General features: G+C 47.4%; 1 protein-coding gene across 3 annotated transcripts in view; it reads right to left on the bottom strand.

The window, feature by feature from the left end:
• Positions 1 to 24509, bottom strand: part of TGFB2 (transforming growth factor beta 2) — an 82185-nt gene extending 57676 nt beyond the window's left edge. For all 3 annotated transcript variants that reach the window (XR_006213946.1, XM_042976218.1, XM_042976219.1), the window contains exon 1: positions 24162 to 24509. Coding sequence is in view for 2 of the 3 variants with exons in the window: in XM_042976218.1 (XP_042832152.1) it covers positions 24162 to 24507 (346 nt within the window). In the remaining variant the exon portion in view is untranslated. The remainder of the gene's footprint in view (positions 1 to 24161) is intronic.
• Between the last annotated feature and the right edge of the window lie 913 nt (positions 24510 to 25422).

The raw sequence follows: 25422 nt of genomic DNA, 5'->3' as shown, positions 1-25422 counted from the left end.
TCTGTTATAACAAAGCAAAAGAAACAGAGAGGCCCATTATATGAACCCGTCTGTCTAGACAGATGACTAAACAGGGGTCCCTCCAGGGTTAGACTTGAATTTCCTCCGTTCAGCCGGTTGGATATTTAGCAATAAAAAAAAAAAAAAAAAAAAAAAAAAAAAAAAAAAAAAAAGAAAGAAAAAGAAAAAAGAAAAAAGCGCTGCTTAAAGGCTGTAGTGCTAATCCACCCCCTTCTACGCTACCCAGAGAGTAGTTTAAAAGTCATTCCAGTGCAGCCTGCATGTGTTAAAGTTTCAAGCAGAAATCAGATTGAGACAAGAAGGGCCCTAAAAATACTTGTGCTGTCTGGCTAAAGACCCAAGAACACAGGCCTAACCGTCCCTTTATAACTCCAGTGACAGCACTGTGAACTCGCAGAGGGAGCAGGGTGCAATCCAGGTGTCCCCGTGGGACTCTGCATGGCAAGCCAGCATCAGAGTGGGGCTTCTCCTCTTTCACACGGGCTGGGAGGTAGCTCCTCCCGTGCCCTGGGGACTCTGCCCTTTCTCTAACTTATAATATGAAAGACACTACTGCCAGCTGACGAACAAGTCAGCCTCCTTTCATCAAGGCTAAGAGAGATAAGCAGAGGCTGGTGATGTTTTCAAGCCCGTTAATATTGCTACGCTTTGCGTACAGAAAGGTCTTCCAGGTAGGCAATTAGGAGTTGGCTACCAGACTATGAGGCCCCAGGCAGAAGCTGGAAGCTTACCCGTTAACTAAGATCTTTCTCATCTCCCCAAGAAATCCTTAGCAACATGGAAGGCACTGTTTCAATCATGGCCCGTATTTGCAAAATTCATTCACTCCCTCATTTAACAAATATTTACTAGGTGCCCGAATCTACAACATTCTTTCATATGTATGGGGATAGATAGGACTGCCAGGAACAGGTGGTAGAATCTCTAGGGGCTTGGCCTGGTACCATTCTGGACTTTTAACAGGCATTCAAGGATAAACGCAGCAGTTGAAGTAAGGACTCAGATTTACCAGCCTGCAGAAAAACAACAACGATAACCACAGAAAGGTTGTTCTAACCAAGGAACAAAACGAGAAACGCCCGGATTTTGTATCCCACAGTCCAGTGATTCCGCGATCTGGACAGCAGAAGAACTACAAGGAGGCACCACACTTCATGGGAGTTCACATTACAAGAAACCATTTCCATTCCCCAAATGGGGAACACGGAACACAGACGCGCTAAACTCGGAAGTCACCACCTAATTCCCACATCCGTGTTCAAGCCCTCAGGTTCTGGCGCGTGCCTTGAACTTTCCTAGGTTTTTAGGAGCGAAATACTGTACTTAAGGGAAAAGAACAAAGACATCCAAGCATATCATTTTTTCTTTTTTCAAAAAAGAATAATTTCTTAATAATATAGACACATATTATTCTCAGTGAATGCCCCTTTTCTGACATCTCATCCTTTCATCCAAAATTTTATATTTAAGTTTATCATCTCAGGGGCCCGACTGATAGGATGAGCTTTGGAGTCAGAGAGACCAAGTTCAAGTTCTGGCTCTGTCACTTATTAGCTGGGTGACTGGGGAAATTCCATGATGCCTCTAAGCCTTGGTTTCCTTACCTATCAAACGGAGAATGATAATTGTGTTTACCTTATAAGGCTAATATTTAGCACGGCACCTAGTGTAGCTATTCGATAACCGATGGCCAGCGTTAGCATTATTTTTCACCTTAATTAACGTTACTAAAGACAGAAACTGCCCTCTCCCTCTACCAATACCCCTACTCAAACATATGCCTTTTCTTCATGCAGAAATTCACTCTAGCAGGACAGAAAATCATAGTTTCAACGAAAGCTATGGAAACCCCCAAAACAGAGGTTCTCCACTCTAGCTGAACATTAGAATCACCTGGGGTTCTTTGGAAAACAAAAGATGCCCGTTCCTCCCCTGCCCCCACCAACTGAGTCAGAACTTCGGGAGGTGGCCCCCAGCATATCAAATGCCCCCTAGGTGACTCAGTGCGCAGCGACGCAGAGAATCTCGACACTACAGCCCTCAGACGGCGACCGAGGCGTCGATGCTTCCAATGAAGGGTCTGAGCACGGTGCTATCTGAAGTCCACGGCCAAGTCCCTGCCACGGGGCCAGCGAACCTGTAGGTTAGCTGTCCTTGGTGCTCCCCTGATCCCTCTCCGAAAAGACCGCCCTCTCCCTAACACTCACACTCAAGGCAACAAGCCCTGAAGCATCCGTGGCCACAGTTCCAGAGGGAGCCGCCCTCCCGCTCCCCTGAGTGTGGGCATCGGACAAGGTAAGTAGCAGCCTTGGAAAAACAAGCCACACTGACCAGGAAAACAGAGACGCAACCCCCGCTGCCGGCACCAAAGCATGCGAGTCAGCTCCACTTCAGAGCAAAGGTACGATCCAACTGAATATTAGAAAAACGTGGTCTGACCGTTTCGATTTCAGAGGATCCAAGACCAATTGTGACTCGAGTCAGCGGACAAAGTTCACATTCAGCAAAACAGCCCCAGCAGCTGCCCCAGGCACACAGCGGGCCGATTCAGAGACACAGATGTCCAGCCGTGCGCAAAACAATGCTTTCATTTTTTTCTGCTCTTTCCCACCACGGACCTCAAGGGCAGGATGGAAAAGCCCATCATCTGCGGCCACTAGGGACAGGCCGTGGAGATGATTATGAGCGTGCCAGACCAAGCCACCGAGCTTGCTCAGGGGCCATCAGCACGGACAGGCGGTTGTCACTGTGTTGAGAGTCACACGGGAGATGCCCCATGCCCGCAGGGTCACTCTCCATTTGCTCACTGGACACAGCAGGAGGGAGCACGAGTCTAAGCAACCTACCTAGTAGGTCGCTGTCAGGAGACCAAGGTTCAGGTTGGACAGGATTCTAGGCAACCACACGGCACGTGACGTTTCCATTGTCAAACGGGCACGGAACTCACACGCATCTTGTGACCTACTCTCCTGGGACGCAGCCTGGGTCTTACTGGGGACAGCATCTATCAGATACTGCTGGGCGCGTCAGGACCATGGTGGCAGTCTGAAACCCTGAGGCTACGGGATGTCACTACACTACATGTTGGGGAGGCAAGCTTGAGTTTTAGGCTTTCCCAGACATACGTAAGTTTCACCTAACACATCAGGGCTTCCTTCAAAAACCCAGTACTTGCCAACTGCGCCATTTACACCAGATAAAAATGGAGAATGACATTTATGTCTGTCTTATAAAATCAACCTACTAATTATTCAGCAAATATCCATTGTAAAAGTCCCCATAATTCCACAGACAAAGCAAGAGTGTGAATCCAATCACGTCACACACGCGATACAGAAAGTTTTTGACATGAATGAAATCTTTCTTCCTTCCCCAACTCCTCCACCTACACTGTGGTGAATGGTATCAGTGGTTCAAAATGTCTGCCCCTCTCCCCTGGGCCCATTGCCCCCTGGCATCCACCTTTGTGCTCCCTTCCTGTGCTGTTGAAATCAGCTGTGGCCAATGGGACCTGGGCATGGAAAACGGCCATATCCCCTGGTCCAGCCAGGAGGTCAGCATGCCCAAGTTAGAGGCTGCTCCTTTACCTGGGTCCCGGAATGAGGATGTCATGGAGCAAAGCCACAGCCAACCCAAAAGTCCTTATAATATGAGCGAGAGGTCAATTTTGGGGGTATGCCATTGAGAGGAAGACAAAAGCTCTAGATAGTGACCTTGAGCTTGTAAAATAATGCCATATTCCACAGAGTCCCACGTGACCACAACACATCACCATCTAATGGATTTTATAGGCAACAGGCAAATTGTGTCTGCTGAATGTATCAGCCTTGGATAAGAAATACTTGATATAAAACTCCTATCCCCTAGGCTCAGTATTTCCAAGTGGGTCTCCTTAAGGAATGTATCAGTTTTTTCAAAGACCACACCAAGGGCTCTGCTGTTTCATGATTCATTAATATGGTAGTTATGCAAACTCAGAGAGGAAGGAAATAATACAAAAAGGGAAATCTCTTCCTTCCAGAGAGCATACACAGCTTCCCATTGCTGCTTGAGGACTGCCAAACGGTCATTTCAAAGGTTGTCCCTCAAGCGGCAGGTATCACCTCCCCCAGGAAGACCTCCTTCACCTCTCCAGGACAAGTTAAGTAATTCTTCTTATTTAGAATCGGGCCTCTTACTTAGATAGAATCAACCATCTGGTGGTGGCTTTTTGGTCTTGCTTGGTTGGTTTGGTCTGCCTGACTTCCTCACTCAGTGACAGCCTCCCTGGGGATGGGATCCACACCACATTCCTCCATTTGTTGGCCTACCTAGCACGACACTTGGCCCACAGTAGACTGGATAGCTACTTCTCTTACGGACGGATGAAGGAGTAAGATCGACATTCCAGTCTTACGGTTCAAAACTTAAAAGTTAGAAAGCCAACTCTGGTCCAACAGAAATGCTTTTCAACGAATAAGAGACACAGTTTTGAAAATTCCCTGGCTTATGACCTCATTTCAAAGTTTAGGCAAAGGCACTAGGCACATCTGGACACATCCAAATACGCTTCTAAGCCCAACTTTCTAGTTGACACGAGGAAAGGTAGTTTGTCCTTCTTTCAGGCCAGTACATCGTCCCCGATGAGTTTAGTGCCCCGTGTCCCTGGCCGCGGAGTCAAAGATGGCTGTGAAGAGGCATTACAGCGAGTATGAACTCTAGTTCTGCCATTCCACACTTGTCAGCACAGATGGGAGACCCAAGAGGTTATCTGAAAACACAGATAGCTTCTTCCCAGAAAAGAAAGGGCAGGTGAGTTGACGATAACTCAGGAATATTAATTTAAAACACTAAAAACAAACCATGTTCTATATACAGAACCCATGGTAGCCTGCCTATCAGATGATTACTAAATAAAGAACTCAGCACTACTGGAAATGCTTGATATAGTGAAGTTTCACGTGGAAATGCAGCTGCCAAACGGCCGTCGCGATGCATTACGAAGACCTCCTCACTGCACCTCACGCCCCTACGTCAGTCACCCTGGGGACTATTTTCAACTTCACAGCCATCAGGACAACCTTGACTAAAACCACCGTCCTCCCTCTGTTGCTCAGAGGAAAAGCCACAGGCTTTACAAGGACCTGTCTGTCCAATAACATCTCTCTCATCTCCTCTCCTAGGACCCTTTTGATCATCCTGGAACACGACCAGAGCAGCACTGGCTGTCCCCTTTACCAGAAGTGGTCTTTCCCACACAGCTCCAGGCTCCTCTCTGACCTCCTTCAAGCCTCTGCTTAAATGCCACCCTCTCCACAAACGCTTCCACGCCCAGCTTCTCTGAAATTCCAACTCCCCTCTCCAGCCACGACCCTGCTCCACGTTTTCCGCTCTAACGTTCTCAAAATTCTGCCATTCTTATTTCGTTTTTTAAAATGAATTATTTGTCTTCCTCCAAAAGGTGGACCTCTCTAAGGACAAAGGTGTTTTGCTGTTTTATTCACTTATCAGGGTCACTAGCGCCCAGATCGGTGCCTGACGCACGGCAGACACTCGGTAAATACCGTAGAATGAACTAATATCATAAGAGTGTCCCGTTTCTACCTGTGCCTTCCCACAATCTCTGCATGCATTTGACATTCATTTCTCTCAAAACTGTACCTGTATTTGTAATGAATGTAGAGATCTTTTCATTAAAAGCTTTGGGGGGAAATAGTATTAATACCATCTGTGTTCATTCTTTGCATACTTTTCATTCATTTCATTCTTTTCATACTTCAATCGTGTGGGATGGTTGGTGATATAGTCCATGCAGAACCGAACATTTCTGTAAATAGTTTGATAGCCCCAAACCCTACAGTAGTTACAGAATATCCATAATGTGTGGCCGGATTCAAAATACTTACGGTTCCAAAACCACATCAGAATAACAGGAGGTACAGGACTGCATAGATACCAAGCAATTTATCCTTAACTTTTCTTTTCAATAGCTGGTCAGATGTGCACCTGCTCTACTACCTCTCGTTGAGAAAAACAGCATTTGGAAAGAGGAAACTGCCGTTACTCAAAGCTGAGTTTGGCTGAGAGAGTGAGTAGAGTTTACATTCCATTGTCGGCTAGATCCTTACCCCATGGAATGTCTGAGAACAGAATTCAGGCCATGAAGAGGTCGGCAGTGCTTTGATCCAACAGAACGTCAAGAAATTAAACACTATACATTGACTTATACGTTATATATGTCACTTACACATAATGCACGCGTTTTCCAAATTCTCCTTCCACTCACAGTTGCCCGGTTGAAGGCACCTGAGCGGAAAAATTCACCCCCAAGCATAACTTCCAAACTAGGCACCCATTACCCCGTGTGTCTAATTTATTTCCGTACGCACTCACCGCTCCCTCTGTGGTGAAGAGTGAGCAAGGAAAATGTGTGACACTATTGACAACAGCCCTACCTCGGTATCTGCACGCACGTGGGAGAATGGAAGGCGCGGGGCCAAGATTCTGCTGTGCCGTGCATTAAGGGTCCCACACTTGCAGAACCAGCTGATCCAACACAAGCCCTACTGGGTCTGAATCCTTCCATGCTGAAGGGCTATGAGTACACGGTCCTGCACATTTGGAGCATCCACAAGCTCCAGTGAGGTCAGAACAGCCCTCGGTGTCTGCTTAGGTGTCCAGCTGCCTCCACTCCCCCCACCCCCTCCACGGATCTTGAGATCCACGGATCTGGTCCGAGACCAGGCCAGGGAATCTGCTTTCTGTGACACCTCGGGAGATACAACTGCAGGCCACGCTTTGAGAAACACCATCTTTAAACCTTCACGGGGCTACTTAAACAGCCTCTCATTCAGTAAACTCTCAAAACAAACACAAAAAAACCAAAACCAAAACCAAAACAAAACCCCAAACCACCTGAATTTGCCTTCACAATTTTCAATCCATTTATCCACAGGGAGCCCGTTCCAGTTGCTGATCTCCTGGCTTCTTCTATCTCACTAGGAAAAGCTTCAGGCAGGCTAACCTGATCTCAACCAAGATTTTTTTTTTGGGGGGGGGGGGTGTGATGAATTTAAAAAGAGGAAAATGATTCAGCAGCCACATGGGCTGTGAGAAGCAAGGACCATTTCGTCCCCCAGAGGATTTTATTTCCAGCTGATGAAGCACCAGCACCGCCAGTCCAGTCGCGGGTGTCAGAACACAGAGTTATCAACTACACCCAGGTTAGAGAGTGAGAACAGCAAGAGACGCCACAGGCCCAGCTCCCTCCGGCCGCTCCCAACATCTCCTTGGAAGGGAGAGGCGGTTCACACAAGGTGACAGGGATGGCCGTGGAGCCGCTTGGCACAGGCCAGCCTCCACTTAACGAGCGCTCAGAATCACACTCAGCATGGAGAAATTCACCCTGACCCTGGACACTTGCCCCCTGGCACCCACTCACTTACATTTTTACTCAATTACTATTTCTAAGAACAGAGACAAAAAAAAAAAAAAAAAAATGCGGAGCCCCACTGCTCAGCGGTCTTCTATGGAAGGTCTGAAAGGGGTCCGCGGGCTCTTCCCACAGGCCTGGAGGCCGGGGGTGGGGTGACAGAGCCTCCCACTGTACGGGAATCGACATGGGGCTGGTGCCCTATCTCTCCTTTCCACACCCTCGGAGACACTCCTGATCTTCCCAGACTCGCTGAAGAGCAGGGTGGGTTTCCAGTGTTGTTGTTTTTTTTTTTTTCACCAAAGAAAGAAGGAAGCTTGTAGCAATTAAATGACCGAAAATAACCCCAAGTGAGGAGTGTCTGAGAGGAAAAACCACACAAGGAAGCAGAGTGGGGCTCTCAACTCCTTTACTAGGGGAAGAAAAGCGGACAAGGAAACGAATCCAAAGTAGTCACCGAGAAAGTGATAAAAATGAAGGGGACGAGATTTCAAAGGGGACGCAAAAAGGAGGCAGGAAACTGTGGGAGCTCCGCGGCCTGATGGAGGGCGTGGAGGCCAGACCTGAATTCAGATTCTGGCTTTGCCTGTGCTGTGCCCGAGGACAGGGTCTTTCCCTGTCCAAGCCACGGTCTCCTGACACGTGGGGATCGTCATCCAGGCCGTGCCCAACCCACCGACACGGGGAAGTGGTCAGGATGATGCGTCTTAAGTGCCAGGGACACAGGAGGGAGTCAACAAATGTTTTCCTCCTCTCATTCCATCCTCCCTTTCCTTTTCCAAAAAGCTAGTGGGACAAACACCAGATAATTAACTCTTCTTTGTTTGGACAGTGAAATGAAATACAAATTATGGATTGAAAACAAAATATAATCTGTCTCACAAAAGGGAAATCTAAAAGCATGGATTAAACTTTGCACTCTTTTCACATGGCAGTTCTTAGCCACTTCAGTTCATGAAAATAAATGTATACTCTCAGTAGAATCAGTTCTTTTTGAGGAAACCCGGCCTAGCCCATTGGAAATAAACTACTTTAATCCTTCATTCCTTGATTCCTAAGAAGCAAGGTTGGGCATGGTACGTTGCAGGGGAGGATATACCAGTGAATCAGGTATCTACCAGGGTAATAAAAACATTCCTTTTGTCCCTATCTGGGACCTCTGCCCACATTTAGCACCGATATCATCCAAACCTTCTTGGGGTCTCAAAAATGCAAGTGAACCAATGCCAGGATTGCAAATTCATTTCATTTCTTCCTGAACATGGATCAGGGGCAACTTCAGACCCCTGAGTTCTTGAATACCTCAGGATCATCTGAGTCCTATTTTGCTGTGGTCTCCCTGCTCGGCATACAGTAGGCACTCAATAAAGGCTGGCTGAATTGATTACCATTTCAAATCAGAAAGCACTGAGACCGCTGGCTTCAGTGCCCCTCGGCCTCGCACGTGGTACTGGCTCTGAGGGGTGTGCACTTGTGCTGAGGGTCAGGGTTGAGTGGCCAGCTCCCACGTCCAGTCGGCCAAAGGCCTGACCCATGACAATCCACTCTCAGGCAACCCAGAAATGACACCATGAAGGTCACAGATAATGGCAACTTTCCCCTAGGCTTCCCTATGAAGAAGAAAAGCTCCTTCTTCCCCTTCAGTCGAGTACAAGAAACGTTAATTGAGCAACTACTGTATGCCGGGCAGAAGAACATAGATGCAAAAAAGAGAACAAACAAATGACACTTGATGTTTTGGCCATGCTGTTCAACCCCTCAGAAAGCATCCTCCATGGGTCGGGGGCGGGGGGGTGGTGTCGCAGATCCGTCTTTCGGATCACTATGTCACCCCCGGGACACACACGTCATATACCCACAATCCGTTCTTTCACATACAACAATTAAGTCATCAGTTACCGCAAAGCTGCTCACAGCTTTTTCTCAGGTAAACTGTGACTGACACTTTGGGGCGCCTTTGTGACTATTCAGCAACAAGGCTGCACTTCAGAATTCTATCTTGCCTCTGACAAGTTCCCCACAGGAGACACACACGAAAGATGGACTCGATGTCACTACATCAAATGAGGTATAAAGCAGACAAGTATACTCACCAAGGTACCCACAGAGCACCTGGGAATGTCTGGAACACAAGCTGCCCACTGAGCCAGAGGGTGTTGTAACAACTGGGCAGACAGCTAGGAGTTTTAAAAAGCACAGTCATTAGCTATTTTACTGAGGAGACGCCTCGCACAGAGCTATACAAAGATTCAAAGTCCAAGGGGCCTCTCTGAACATACTTATTCCCCCACATACGTAAGGTCCCCGCTACTCAGGGACCAAGGAGTTACGAGGGATTCTGGATTCTGGTCCCAGATCTGTTGATCTCTTAACCACCAGCCATGCTCCTGAATTCCGTTTTCCCTTTAACACTTAGCTCTAGCGTCAAAATAACAATGTACAATTTATACACGGAAATGGTAAAATAAATACCGTGACTTATATTAAAGATGAACAGGAAGGGCCTTGACCTCCTTTGACAAAAGACAGCCTACCTATTGTGAATGAAACTGAATGTTTCATTTGGTTGGCCTAGATTTCGGTTTTCTTAAAACCCCCATCGTCATTTCTAACCCGCGTGTGGAAACTCTTCGAATGAAGTCAAAAATGCGAGTGGATTTTGGTTCGGGGCTGCTGAGCTACAGTTTAGAAATCTAGGGCTGCGTGGGATGGATTGAACGCATCTGCCATGACAGTGATCCCATCATGAAATTTTGAACTTTTCTGTCTCTAAAGTAACAGCAACTATACCTCGTATATCGCCCACCATATTTTTATAAAAGAAAATACACCGAAAAATACCTCTAATCGAAGAGAAAACACTCTTGAGTGTTCTGTCTGGGGTGGAGTGAGTGACAAATGGATTTTTGCATAAGAACATGTAGACTGAGGGGCGCCTAGGTGGCTCAGTCGGTTAAGCGTCCGACTTCAGGTCAGGTGGTGATCTTGCAGTTTGTGGGTTCAAGCCCCGCGTCAGGCTCTGTGCTGACAGCTCAGAGCCTGGAGCCTGCTTTGAATTCTGTGCCTCCCTCTCTGTGTGCTCCTCCCCAGTTTCCGCTCTGTCTCTGTCTCTGTCTCTCTCTCTCAAAAATAAATAAACATTAAAAAAAAACAAAATGTAGACTGAAACCTTTACCCTGTCCCTGGTTTCCTGTGAAACTCAGAACATTAATCCCTGGATTTACCCAAACCTCTGTTTCTGTAAGATGAAGCATATGTAACGCTACCCCTGAGGGGTTTTAGAAGATCACAATGACACCGGCAAATTGAAGATGATCGAGGGACGTAATAGTATGAGTTATCTCATCTGATAGACGAATCCCCGACCGGCTTCCAGAGCTGGTGTGAACCTACTTCTTCCCGAGCTCCCCACCCAGATGTAAAACCCATGTACCTTCTGTTCACCGAGGGTACGTCCTCCAAAAGCGGTTATCACTGCCACTCTTCAGACCTGACTTGCAAACTGCTTTTGACCAAAGACAAAAGCCTTGTGGGCGGATGCTTCTCTCTCTCTCTCTCTCTCTCTCTTTTTTTTTTTTTTTGCCAGATTTGTGCCTATTTTATCTCTCACTTTGAAAATGGATAAGGAAGCCTTTGTTTTTTCCATGCCCTGTAACTTACCGTCTCCAACGTTCCGCCCACTACCAAGACCCCAAGGCCATGCTTTCACATGACTGTGGGTTACACCTTCCGGTCAGAGCCCTGTTTCGTGGAGACTCTGGGACTCCGGATGGCCCGGATGGCAAGGAAGACGAAGGCCAACACCCAGGTTTCTGCAATATGCCCCTATCATCTTGCCACCATATGCCGCTACCAGCCGGCATCTGCTCACACGTGTTCTCCCCAATGAGCAACCATGTTGTTTATTTTTAGAGCCTCGACACAGCCTTCACAGGGAGAAAATTCCCTCGGATAACCCGTCAGCCAAGACAGGAAGCTACACTGGGTATAAACTGTTTGTCACAAGATTAGCAAGTCAAACAAAATCCTCGTTCATATCTGACCTCTAACAAGAGATGCTGAAAGTTATCTTAAATAAAAATCTCCAAGACTATAACCAGAGAAAGGCAGAATATGCAGAGGAAGTCGCTTGGCTAGCAACACTTTTTCTTCCAACGATGGCCCTGTGCATTTCTTGGGGGGATTTAACTCCTTTTCCTGGGAAACAGCACCTTCTTCAGGCCAGTGGATGTCGTGGTGCCGGAAGAGGGACAGTTCTAGTAACAGAATCCCGATCTCTGAAATGCCCCAGGTCACCCAGGTCAGAGGAAGTCTGGGTGGGACCAAGGCAAGGTATCTACCGTCCTTTGCAATTTCCAGCAAGTAGTCTTCAAGTATGCACCTTTGGTTTACTTTTACTCTGTTATAAAGCTGCTGTATTAAATCCTTTCTTTCCTTATTTTCTTGCTTTGTTTTGTTTGTTTGTTTTTAAGCAAGGCCAAAAGACAGGGCGCTCTGGTGCTGATCCATGGTGCAGAAGTAAAGACCGGAAATCGGATGGAGACAGAAGTGATGCTAATAGTGATTATTTAGGTTAAAGAAAGCAATTCTTAGTTTTTAAAAAAATCAGTCTCAACAATCCATATGACTAAAGTGGCACTGTGGTAGGAATATGCTTTTTTAGATCAATGAGCCTTTGGATATGTATGAAATGCTGTATAAAGTGTGAACACCTATGAAATTCCGAGACATGAATTAGTTTTAGAGAAACAGTCCTTTTTAGAAGTATTTGGGCACCCACTGACTGATAGTGGAGGACTATCACTCGTGTTACGTCGGAAGATAGAAATGGTCCTGAATTAAAATTTTGCATGGGTAATTTGCAAAATGCCTAAAAGATTATGATATTAACTGTATAAGTTGTAAGGTTCATTTTGCCTGTGATGACACAGCTAAGGAATAAAGCTAAGGAACAAAACAAAAACAGAGTGTTTCTGGAGCGTCTTCTGGAGCTCCTGCCTAAGAATCACCTGGCTTTCTTGTCAAAGGGCAGGTTTCTGTAGCCCACGTTAAAACTACTGAATCCCGGGGCACCTGCGTGCCTCAGTCGGTTAAGCATCTGACTTCAGCTCAGGTCATGATCTCACAGTTCCTGAGTTGGAGCCCCGTGTCGGGCTCTGCACTGACAGCTCGGAGCCTGGAGCCTGCTTCAGATTCTGTGTCTCCCTCTCTCTCTGCCCCTCCCTTGCTCACGCTCTGTCTCTCTCTGTCTCTGAAAAATAAATCAACATTTAATTTTTTTTAAATAAATAAATAAAACTACTGAATCCCAATGTGGATGGACGGTAGGAGACAAAAGTTTGAGAAACCCCATTTATAACAAGCACTACTACTGACATAGGGAACTCTTTTGCATGGTAAAATTTGAGAAACTTTGGTATAGGTTTTTGTGACTTATAGTTCAAAAAGGACTTTTACAAAATCTCACTTGACCTTGAGGCCATCCAACCAGGTGGATCAGGGAAAAATCAGCCTCTCACAAAGTCTACTTTTCTGGGTAAGTAGTGGTTTTTTGTAGTGTGAAAGTGTCTATGAAAGAGAAAGCATTTCTGGCTGCAAGACAGCTTAACCATAGTTAAATGCCATTACAAATGCTCCAGTAAACTTGGTGTGGAATTAGTCCCCACCTCAATCCCTCCAAACCTGCCCCACAAACATCCTTCTCATGACTGCAGCAGTTTCGTACGTGGGTACTATCATTTCTTCCCAACACTTACTACAATGAGTCTCTACTTCGCGAATTCCCAGCAAATGTTACTGAGAGAGGGCAGACTGCTGATCCCAAATGTGTAATGACTCGGGGTCAGCTGGGCTCGAGACCCTCTTTCTAGAATCTGGATACTAGTGCCAAAGAATTAATGAAATTAGACATGACTCTCCACACATAGTTTCATTGTTGATGGTGACATTTTGTGACAGTGGAATTCTCCCAAAATATGTCTCTCTCCAAGACAAATTAGCACCAGTCACCTTATTCTATGGGGGAGAAAAGCACAAGTTTAGGGAGTAGGCAAAACAGTGGCGGTTCAGGGTTTAGTTCATACATCTGACCAGTAACTTCCATTAACCAGTGACTTCCATTAACTTCCATTAACATACTTCACTTTCATTAACATACTTAACTAGGGCTTTATACTCTGAGGGGGTGCAAATGAATGACTAAATTATTATTCAAATCAACATGACTTTTTAACAGACTATTTATTTATTTATGAGAGAAAGAGAGAGAGAGAGAGCACGTGTGTGAGCAGGGGAGAGACAGAGAAAGGGGGACAGAGGATCCAAAGTGGGCTCTATGCCAACAGCAGTGAGCCTGATGTGGGGCTCGAACTCACCAACTGCGAGATCATGACCCGAGCCAAAGCTGGATGCTCAACCAAGCGAGACACTCAGGTGCCCCAAAAGACATATCTACAGGTGAGCACGGATCCTTCCGAACTTGAGGAGGCGGCCAAAACTCAGCTCTGGTTCTTGCCCAGCTACTTCCAGTTAAAGCTAGGAATTCTGGCTCACTCCCATCTCTGTTTCTTTCCCACTAACATCCAGAGCCCCAAATGCCAAGGTATGAGCTTGGATGTGGGAACATTTCCCCTCAGAAAGCCCAAAGAGACCTCTGAGGGGGCAGCTCTTTTACCAAATCGCCTAACTTCTGGGGAAAAAAAAAAAAAAAAAGTCCTCAGTCTGTGATTTTTTTTTTTTTTTTTTTTTTGGTCCTTCTAAAGCAGACTGTGAATATGTCATCCACTCTTTTGGGTGTTTTCTCAGCCAGCAACTTACTTCTAAGCCTTTATCATAAAGCAGGGAGCAACAACTTCCGTGGTATTGTCATTAAGATGTCAAAGCAGAAGTGAAAATGAGATTAAGCCACTGGATGGAAAAATAAATGACCAAATAGGAACCAAACTCCCAAGTGGAACAGTGACTGCCGAATCTGGTCTAGAGAGAATAATCTCTGATCGATCTGGTCTAAAAACAGCACTGAATTACCAATACTGAAATGAGTCCAAGACTCAAAAATTAAATTCTATTTTCCCGAAAATTCCCATTGACGTTGTGAAAACCATAAATGTTTTAAGTGCGCTTAAAAGACACTAAAAAGTGCTTCCATCTAGATTTGCAAAGGCCGCTGGACTTGTGGTCTTTCTCAAAACCAAACTCTGCATTCCTATTCCCAAGATGAAGTAACAAATAAGGATCCTTACAACAGCCTAAAGTTATGAATGAGTAGTTATTTGTGAACCAGCTCGTCAAGACAGATGTGGTATTTGTCAGCGTGGTGTGGGTCAGATAGGGAAAGCCAAATGAGCAGAGCCAAGGTCTAAGTCGCAAACATTTTTCTTTTTCTTGCAGGAGACTGGAAAGATGCTGTAGGATTTCCTGAAACAAACAACATCTCCCAAAAAAGCTGTCGCATGCTGAAATAGACATTGTCAGCAAGCCAGTGTCTCTGCTTCAGGAAGAGCCCGCTTCCCCGGTCCCAGCATGCAGGCAGCAAGGAGGGCCTGACCGAGAGCGGTGCTCTCGCTGAGGAACGCGTGGAACGTGCCAGCAAGGGCAGACAGCTGCGGGGGGAGCTCGGAAATGCATCTGAACTATTTTCAGAAGGTTTGAGCCTCACAACCTCCAGAAAGCATTTTCCGTTTGCCTCCAATTGCTCAGTCCCCGCGGTTAAAGGGGTATCGAAGCCCCACGCTTCCAACTTGTCGGGTGATAACATATCCCAGGGCTCATGCGAGGGAACGAAGGGATGGTCCTGGTCCACAAATGATGGCTTTCTCGGCTGTTGAGAAATCCAGCAGAGGCTACATCCGGTAAACGCAAGTCCGCCTGGACGGCGATGTTTTTCTCACACCAATGAAATGGCTTCACTCGGCTGCCCCAGGAAAGCAGGAGGCTCCCTCGCACGGAGAACATCTTGCACTGGGAACAGCCGCCCAGGGCCCGGTGAGGCCTCTCCTCTCGGCTATCACCTCCCGAGTTTTCATTTCCTCCTCAGACCCTTTATGGTGACCCTGGGCCACCCTCTCTCCTTCCTGCCATCCATCTTCCTCGTGGAGACTTCTACTCCCTGATGTCATTTGTCGCTAAGGCCTTTTTAAAAATGAGTCACCTGACAGCTAAGGAACTGTTGCAGCCAGTGCTTGGTTATGGAGGTGAAATGAGGTCCACCACAGCTTCACTTTGGCTGCCTGACCTGGCTCAGCCTTGAGCGCAAACGGCCTGGATTCCATCTCAGCAGACTCGCACTTGGCGGGAGCGGGGGCGGGGCAGGGGCAGGAAACCTGTGAAGAAGGACTGAACCAGGCCCAGAAGCACCTTACACTGAAGCACCCTCTTAGTATCAGCCTCTTAGGAACCACATCCGCTCCCTGCGTCACTGCATTTCAAACTTTCTGGCCGAGAAAGATAAAGGGGTGAATGCTATGTGAGCCATATGCATAGTCAGAGAGATCGGTTAAAATACTTGAGACATGTGTTCCCTAAACATGTATATACCCCTTGAAACGGTTGGTAACATCTTGAGAGGTCAAAAAAAAAAAAAAAAAAAAAATCAAAGCAGGAAATTAACGTGCTGAACTTGCGCCACAAAATGCCCTCGAGATTCAATGCAAAGCAAGCCTAGTAGGTGCCAGAAACAGCTGCACTCGGTACTTTTTTACCCGCGTCTTAATCAGTCCTTTCTGACACTAGGGAACGGGTGTTATTGTCTTCATCTTTACTTTTTTTAAAGTTTATTTATTTATTTTGAGAGAGAGAGAGAAGAGGGAGAGGGGCAGAGGAGAGAGAGAGAGAGAGAGAGAGAGAGAATCCCAAGCAGGTTCCGTGCTGTCAGCACAGAGCTGAATGCGGGGCTCGAACCCACAAACTGCAAGATCATGACCTGAGCCAAGGGTCGGACGTTTAACTGCCTGAGTCACCCCGGTGTCTCTTTCTTTATCTTTAGAAGAGAAGAAACTGAGGTCAGGTTAAATAAGGGGCCACAAAGCCACGAATGGCAGAGTCAAGATGGGAATTCAGCAGGAAGCAAGTTAAACGTCCCTCAGGCAGTTTGGACAACAGGCGCCGAACCAGCGAAGCTGCTAACTAGCTAACTAAAACAAGACCACGTTCTAACAACTGCCGTCGGCCTTGTGTTTGATGCTATCCCCGTGCTCATTACCACACCAACCTGCCTTCCCCAAAACACTAATTCTCTGAAAGAGACAGGATGAATCCTCCTTCCATCAGACCTATCAAAACGGTGAAGAAACGGCTGCGGCTCTAGGCCAAAACCAGGGACTTGATAAATCAGCATTTTTGCATCAACCAAATAGAAAGATAAAAGTTGAACGTGTTAAAGGCAGGGAAGAGGACCACGGGAAAAGGACCATGGCCTCAGAGGTATATTGCCTTCTGTAGGGAAAGAATTCAGAGCTTAACAACATAATTCACGGTAGGAGAGGAGAGATCCCACTCTTCCGTGGATGTGCTACATCGTTTTGCGAGAGGGCCAGGAAAGTCAGGCTCTCCATTTCCTGGTCTCTTATTTTAGGGTCCCAATTATCTGTGGTAACTAAGAGCCTTACTTTAATAAGTCACATCCCTGATAGAAATAGTTACGTCCAGGTCCTCGTATGTCCCAGGGAAAATGCTAGTACGGACTTTATAGGGTTACTGGTGAGGATCCAATGAGGACTTGCATGTAAAATATTTAAGACTGTGCTCGACACATCGTCAGCGCCCAGCGAAGGTTGACTGCCATCATTATCATTCTCACCGTGATGCTCTTTATTATCTGTAAAACCGGAAACAGGAAATGTATGGGTACGAGAAGCCCAGTGTTGCCGTTCCCACAGTGATAGGATCCATGGGGCACATTCTCCCTGATAACGAAGGGGAGTCGATTTCATCTCTACATCTCCTGGTCCTGATGCTTGGGAACCATAAATCCTTCGTCTGCTAGGTCGATCTTACTCTCTAAAGGGAAATGCTCATTCGTTTACGAGGCAGGTATTGAGCAAATACAATGCACTAGTTTCTGCGAGAGTCAGCTCCCGTTCTGAGGCAATTTACAAACCGGTGAAGAAGCCAGCTGGAATTTGGCTAGATTTTCCCGACGGCAAAAGAGAAGAGGCCGCTTGCTGTAGAGATGAGTTATCCGTCTTGTGAGGCTGCACAGGATGAACTAATTCACAAATCAAAGGCTTTGACGTCTGCCTAAAGCTCAAAGGCTGTTGAAAGGTGTTAAAAGATGGATCTCCAAGCAGAAGACACAGCACAGACAAAGGCCCGGAGGCACAAAAATAAATGGCCCATTTGGGTAAAGGCAAACAGGCTGCTGTGGCCAGAGTGTAGTTTGCATGCAGGGATTTAGCAAGACGTGGGGCTGAGCAAGGAGGGGCCAGACCCTGAGAGGTCTTGGATTTGATCTAAGAAATCTGAAATCTTACCTAAGAAGCCTAAATTCTCAAGGGCTTCCTATACGAAGACAGACAGCACCAGACCCGGTGGATTACCAGCCCTTCCCGCCTTTGTTCCCCAGTCTCTTACGCAACAAAGGTCACCTAAAGCCCGATCCAAGTAAGCAAGAGAAGTGGATCCATTGCGTGGAAGTTATACAAAGACAAGAATGAAGTGAAGGTACCAGTGGTATTCCAGGCTGGCGGGAGTAGTTCCCTGAGCCCTGCCTTTAATCCCACTTTAATATCTCTAAAATCCCTCTTTTTAATGTGTCTTACAATTAGCCGCATGGTAGAGTTAATGGTCAGTGATATTGCTTTCTTGGTGCCACACAAAATAATGGCGCTTCCGAAAATCAATGATGTTTGAGATTCAGTGGACCAATTGCTGCAAAGAAGACCTACTACGTGCTGCACGCAGAGCTAGGCGCTTCTTTCCGCAGGCCATCCTCCACCTGACAACCCTAGGACACAGGTATATTCTTCATCTTTAGAAGGGAAGAAAGCGGGGCCTGGCAAAGTGAAGGTAACGGCCATGCGCGCAGATATTCCAGAATAGCTGAAGAAGAAGAAGGTAATGCAGAGACTGTGGGGAAGAGGTCAAAGGGCAGTTTTATGCAGAGCCAAGGCCACCAAGCCGGCCCCAGGGCGCAAGGTGGTCACAGGGCAGTGCAGTTCAACACCCACTTCCGGATTTCCGAGGTTAGAAGAGAAACAAATGACTACCCACCCCGCGGTGGTTGCAGCAGGATGCGAATTGCTCCTAAACAAGTGAAGAGGCCGGCTTTGAGTCTAGGCAAACCCATCCAAGAATCTTTAGCGAGCTATTTAATTTAAAATACCTGGAGAACGCTGAATTCCTAGGTTTAAAACGATCTTCGTTTAAAGAATATTAAAAAACAAAAGCGCACCATATGGTTTCAAAATGACAATGGAAACATTTGTTTATCTGGGCCAAAAGCACATTTCATCAAGCTGTTCCGAATCTGCAAAGTGGAATACACCCTGCAGGAGAAAGGCTGCCTGCGTAGAGCGAGCACATCTGGCAAATCCAGATCCTCTCTCCAGGATCCGTCAGGACCGGAAATGCTACATCAAGACAGCTGAAAGGGCTGTTTTCAGAACTCCTTCTCGCAGCCTCTCTGCCCTGAGGCTGCTCACCTTACAGCAGAAAGCGGGGAGGGGAGTGGGAGTGGGAGCGGCGGCGGGGGCGGGGGCGGGGGCGGGGGGCGGGGTCGGACCGAGAGCCACCCGGTGGTCGCCAGCACGCCCGCCGAGGGCCCGGCTCCTCCACTCCGTCTCCCTAACCTTCTAAAAATGCAGCCCGAAGTGTGTTGTAATCTCTGGGCGAAGGCCTAACAGTCAGTGACCTCCTCGGTGCTAACCCAGATTTGATGTGGGATCAGCAGTGAGTCATTAGCCCTTTTTTTTTTTTTTTCGCGTCTCAGTTTCCTCTAGGAAAAATGATCTGTCATTCTTTCATATCTTTATATGAAAGATGCTCGACTAGGTTACATCAGCGTCTTCTCGCCAGGGAAAAGTCAGAATTTAGAAAGTGCAGCTCCGTGAGTAGACCCCAGGGGTCGCTGTGGAGACACAGAGGGCTCCAGGTCCCTCGGCCAGGTCAGGAGGTCCCCACCTGCCCCTCTAGCTTCGCAAAGCCCAGCCTCCACGGGATGGGGACGCCTCAGGAGAAGCTTGCACCTCACCTGGCAACAAAAGCGGCCCAACTCCTTCGGTTATAAACAGCATCTTTCTCCCAGTCTTTGAAAAGCAAAAGGAGGAAAGGAGAGGAAATCCTGAAAGAATGTGACCTAAGTTCAATGGAACCACAGTCAGGCACTAGAGTTAGGACAAGCAATGATACAATTAAAAATGCAGAAATTAAAGTCTGGTCCATTGTGTGTTAATAACTCCATCATGGTAGAAGTCAAGGGGTCAAATCCGCTTGTCTTTGATCTTGCTCTCTTTCTTTCTCATACCTCTGGACACACAGAATCTTAAAAAATAAAACCCCTGAATATAAAGCAAAAATACTACTCTGTTCCAGCAATTGCTAACATTTGCCTTCATTGGGCAGCTGGCCAAGAGTCCAGCAATCTGTATACAGAAAGACATGTCCATGAATAGAATCTTAAGTCGAAGTCACCAAAACCATAGTCCTATTGGTATTCATTCTACATTCCATGATTTCACTTGGAAAATTACAGGGGAAATAGAAAAGGAGGTTGTTTGCTATTGAATGCTTAACTCTCATGTGCCACAATTACAAAGGAAACCTCATGGTGATGTCTCGGGCTGTAGCTTTCAGTTTATCTAACTCAATAGGATAGAATAAACCGACACAGTTATTTACTTTCTTCCGGTGCCTAGGGTGCAGAGTCTACTCTTCATTAACACGAACTGCTGATTTTCCCTGCAAGGAAAATCCAAGACAGCTCCTCACTTCTTCTTGCTCTGTTCTAACATCACATTGCTGCTGCCCGAAGTCACTGATGGGTGGGGCAACATCATTATTTAGGCTAAATGAATGGGGAGTTTGGATGTCTTCAATTTAGGTGCTCGAAGAGCATAAGAAGAATGTACATATCACACCAAACTGGTCCAGTACATACTCCCACTTAATTAAGCTAACTTTCCGATTATCTTTCTATTCAATGCTCTCAGGTTAATGTCCTTTTGGACACTCAGTTATTTTATGGTTAGGATATTACTTTTAAAATGGCACTCCTAGCAGAACTGAATAAGCCAAAATCAATACCAGGCTTACTAGGGTTTCTCAACATGCACATTGTTGACATTTGGGGCTGGACGAGTGTCTGATGTACGTGGTGGTGGGAATGGAGGGGGGGAATCTGTCCTGTACATTTTAGGGGGGTCAGCAACAGAACCCGGCCTCTACCCAGTCAATGCCAGGAGCACCCCTTCCCTACCAAGTCACGACAACCGAAACTGTTTCCAGACATTGCCACAGGTTCCCGGGAAGGGAGGGGGAGGGCGGAATCACCACCTGTTAGGATCCCAACACTGCCCGATCTGTGATGATGAAAAAAGTAAGAGGAAAGATAGAAAGTGAAACTTTCTCTTTCTTCTCTTGATTGTCCAAGCCTCTACCGATTCCAATTGTCAATCATTTGGATTCTTACCCTAGTTGACGGAATCCCTCTCCAAATTTCTAAAGCTGTGCGCAGTGTCTTTCAAATCAATGTGCTTTGAACATCAAGTGCATTGTCAAAAGGACTAGACGGCCACTAATTCCCACTGGGTAAACTATCGGTAAACCTTAGCATAACTCCACTTTGAGCCTTAAACCAACAGCATGTGAAAAGATCAATATGAATAAATTCAAACCTAATCAGACCCCTTCTTTAAATGTTGACACAGTATTATTTATATCCCATAAATACCTTCTTGACTAAAATTCATCCTAGGAGATTGGCACCTGGCCAGTTCTATTCATATTTACTATATTTATACAGTATGCTGGGCCAAGGATAATATTTAAAACAAAATATGCCTGAGGGCATATACAATATCTCTTATATTTTTACTTTTAAATCTCCACATTGCTAAAAATATTTAGTCTGAACTGTATAAAATGTCCCACAAAGGGCTATCAGCAATCTGTAATGATATATAGCTCATTGAGTATAATTAGAGCATATTTGTAATATTTGAGCTGAAGTCACTCCCTGAACGCTAATAAGTTGGTGGTAAAAAGTGAACCAGTGATCTTTCCCATGCCTTCATCTCTGGGGCTTATGACCCTTGCCGGATTCACTGCAAGAAATGACAGGCACACTCCTCCCCACGGTTACTTCAGTGACGCCCGAGTTAAAAGCTGGGTGGAAAGTCCTAAAGAGGGAAAGCTGGTATATAAGCCAATGCTGTACTTTCAATTTGCTCTTTAAAAATATGGTGGAGTGATTTCTTCTTTTCTCCCTTTTTTTTGGAAGGCTTCACTATATTCCAGTATAACTAGAAAGTGCTGGAAAATCAGTTAACCTACTTTCTATAAAATTATCCACAGCCCTTGCACAGTAGTATCGAATCTGCTCTTAATATGGTTTTCTGCTCCTAAACTTCCATAGAAGGCTGCATTCTTTGTATGAAAACTGATAGGATCTGCATATATTTTTTATACCGGACTTATCAGAGCTTTTAATCTATTTGGTGGCCGGAGGTAGGATAGAGAAGAGAATCCGCAGGGTGATCTTCAGTGACATCCTCTGAAATCCCAACAGTCTGAGGATTTTTCCAATTTGCTGATGATCATTATTCTGGGCTGGATCATCTCAGCAATTTGGACCGAGATGCACCAGAAAGAGCAAGGAATCAACACCCTCTTAGGTAACTTGCTCTCTCCACACCTGTCTTAATGAGGAGCAGAGATCAGACCTCCTGTCTGTTATAAAAGTGCTGGCAATTCATTTGAACTTTCGCAGGTAAATACGGTGCAGATTCTATATAACCTCCCTACCTACCAGCCCAAATACCCGTAGAACGGATACACGTGCTTGAGAAAGCACACGGACTCCCTCGACTTTCTGTTTGGTCTCAAGCACTGTGGGCCAATTACAGTCAACTTTCTTTCCTAATATCTCCTTGGCTCCACCCCAGGTAGAAAGCTTTACTTCCTGAGGGGAGTAACCGGGGTGTCTGCATTTATCACCGCGGTTGAGGAAGGCCCTCATGACGATACTAAAACCATCCCGCTGGCCAGGATCCCCCCGCATCTGCTCTGCTCTTGAACAAGAAGTCGAGAAGGTGCAGCCAAAGAAAGGTGGCCAGGAAGACTGGGGTTAGATACACGGGCTGACGTTCTGAGACCCGCAAGTACAAGCCATGGGAAAAGTCGCAGGACTGGGACTGGTCAGACTAAAAAAAAAATATTAAGAAGGAGAAGTACCTACCACCCTGCAATTAGAGCCTCTAGGACAAAAGTACTAAGATGGCCATATTATCTCTTTAGGCAAGACACAGAGACTTTGTGAAGGCGGCCAGCAAGTATATAGGGCATGGAAAGGGGAGGAGAGAAATGGGCAACCAATGAAAAGTTTATGACTGGGGATTTGGAATAGCAAATGTAGAAGCTTTTTTTCTTCTTCTTCTTCCTGGTATTTAACCCTCTCAGGTATCACTGGAGGATGATGCTTTTTTTTTTTTCTTTCTTTTTTTTTTTTCTTTAAGAACTTGGATACCATTCTCAGCTAACTGTCCTCTCCTCGCCCCCCCCCCAAAGGAACTGCACGATAAATCACTTTACTACTCCCTCTGCTACTATATGCCAGCTGCCCTCCGAGAAGCCAGTTTAAAAAAAGAAAAAAATCGGCTGTCTTCTACTCTACGTGAGATTTAGGAATGCACCAAAGTTACTGCAAGGAAGCCTATGCAAGGGCCGGGAGCCGAGGCTCTAGGAGTAGGAAAGATAAACGGTAAACCCCGTGAGGAAACCGATCTGCTCCAGCAGCGATCTTAAGACAGGTCTGAGTGGGTTCTGGAAAATAACGCCAAGTAAAACGCTTTTAAGCCCCGTCAGTAGCGACGTTGTCCTTCCTACCACTCCAGGTGAACTCAAAAGGGGACGTGGTGACGAGGGCTCGCTCTGCGGGGAGTGTAAACACCCAGCTGTGGCAACAGATGCGAGAGTCGAGGGTGTCGAGTTAGTGTTCGAGGGGTCTCCAAACCGGGTTTTGTGTCGACGATGCTGACATTTTTCGGGGCGTTAGAGACAATAGGGAAGGCTTGGGGAACCCGCTGATAGGTCGGCCCGGAAAGGGGCGCCTTCCGGAGAGGCTAGCTCTGAGCCACTTTTTTTTTTTTTAACCCTTGGTGCGCCGGCCCGGCGGGCTCCGCGCCAAGCCGAGAAAACGAGCCCACCGGGACGTCGCAGCTTGACCCTGCCCTAGGGAGCGCCTCTCGTTTGACAGAGGAGGGGGGCTGACTCCTGGCTGGTGGCCGAGAAGAGACTTTCGGGGGCCAGAAGGACAGAATCGCGCCTCGTACGGGACCGAGGCGTTGGGGGAAGGGAGAAATGGAGAAAATTAAGTCGAAAGTCGCCGACTGCAAGCCTAACGTTCTCAGGCACCCGACTGGCGAGGAGGTGGGTGGGACGGAGGACGGGGAGTGGGGGGGGGGGGGAGCGCAGACGGGGACCCGGAGCGGGAAGGGCGATCCCTGGAGTCGTGGCGGCCCCGAGAGCCTCGGGCAGCGCTAAGCCTCGGGGAATGGAAGCGAAAAACAGTACTTACTTTCCGAGGGGAAGAAGGGCGGCATGTCTATTTTGTAAACCTCCTTGGCGTAGTACTCCTCGTCGCTCCTCTCGCGCTCGCAGGCGGCCGCCCTCCGGCTCGCCTTCTCCTGGAGCAAGTCCCGGGTGCTGTTGTAGATGGAAATCACCTCCGGGGGGACTTCCTCGGGCTCGGGATAGTCTTCTGGGGGGCTGGTGAGCTTCAGCTTGCTCAGGATCTGCCCGCGGATCGCCTCGATCCTCTTGCGCATGAACTGGTCCATATCGAGCGTGCTGCAGGTAGACAGGCTGAGCGCGGCCGTGACCAGATGCAGGAGCAGAAAAGCGCTCAGCACACAGTAGTGCATTTTTTTTTTTTTAAAGGTGGAAAAAGTTAAAAAAAAAAAAAGGTAAAAAAAAAACTAAGGAAAAAAAAAAAAGAAACCGACAACTCTCAAGTACAGATCAGGTAGATTTTTTTTTTTAATGCGAAACTTTTGCAAACAATCGAGAGTCAACGTCCAATGGAAAAAGGTATCTCGCTTGAATTCCTTTAAAAAGAAGATGCAGGTCGTTCCAAAAGTGGAAACATTAACACACGGTGGGCAGGGAGAACCCTAACTTTGGGGAGTAAGAAAAAGTTTTCTTGGAGCGACGAGTTGGGGAGGGGGGGGGAAGAGACGAGTGGCTATTAGGCAGGAATAAATTTAAGAGGAGGAAACGGAGTTCAGTGTGTCAGTTTCGGGTGCGGAGTGGCGGATCTGAACTCGGCTCCTCCGGCCAAAAGGGAAGAGATGAAAAGGTCCCGGGGCTGGCAGCTGGCGAGCTGGCGGGAGGGGCGCCGGGAGCGCTGTGCGGGGGGCCGCCGAGGCTGGCCGGGCGGTAATTTAGGTATTTAAAGAAGGAGCGGTTCGGCCCTGCCTTCCACTGCGGCGCTGAGAGCAGGAGCAGCCGCGGCTCCGGAGCGGAGAGCGCACACGTGTGTGAGTGTGTGAGTGTGTGAGCGAGTGTGTGTGCGCGCGCGCGTGTGCGCGCGCTGGGGGCGAGCCCGGCGCGCCGCGGGGAGGCGGGTGCGCTCCGCACGGCGCTCGGGACTCGGTCGGGTCCTGCGCGGGCCGCGGCGGCGGCGGAGGCGGCGACGATCCTGCTCCCGGAGCTGCGCGCGGTGGCCGACACCCCGGCCGGCGCGCGCCGACCCGCCCGGCTACTCCACGTCGTGCCGCCGCTCGCAGACGCGTCCAGCCTCCAGCGCCCTCCTTCTCCTGCTTCTCCTCCTCCGCTCG

This window comes from Panthera tigris, chromosome F3 (genome assembly GCF_018350195.1).
Source record: "Panthera tigris isolate Pti1 chromosome F3, P.tigris_Pti1_mat1.1, whole genome shotgun sequence".
Classification (NCBI taxonomy): domain Eukaryota; kingdom Metazoa; phylum Chordata; class Mammalia; order Carnivora; family Felidae; genus Panthera; species Panthera tigris.
Note: the sequence above shows the minus strand (reverse complement) of the source record. Positions and strands in the feature narration are given on the sequence as shown.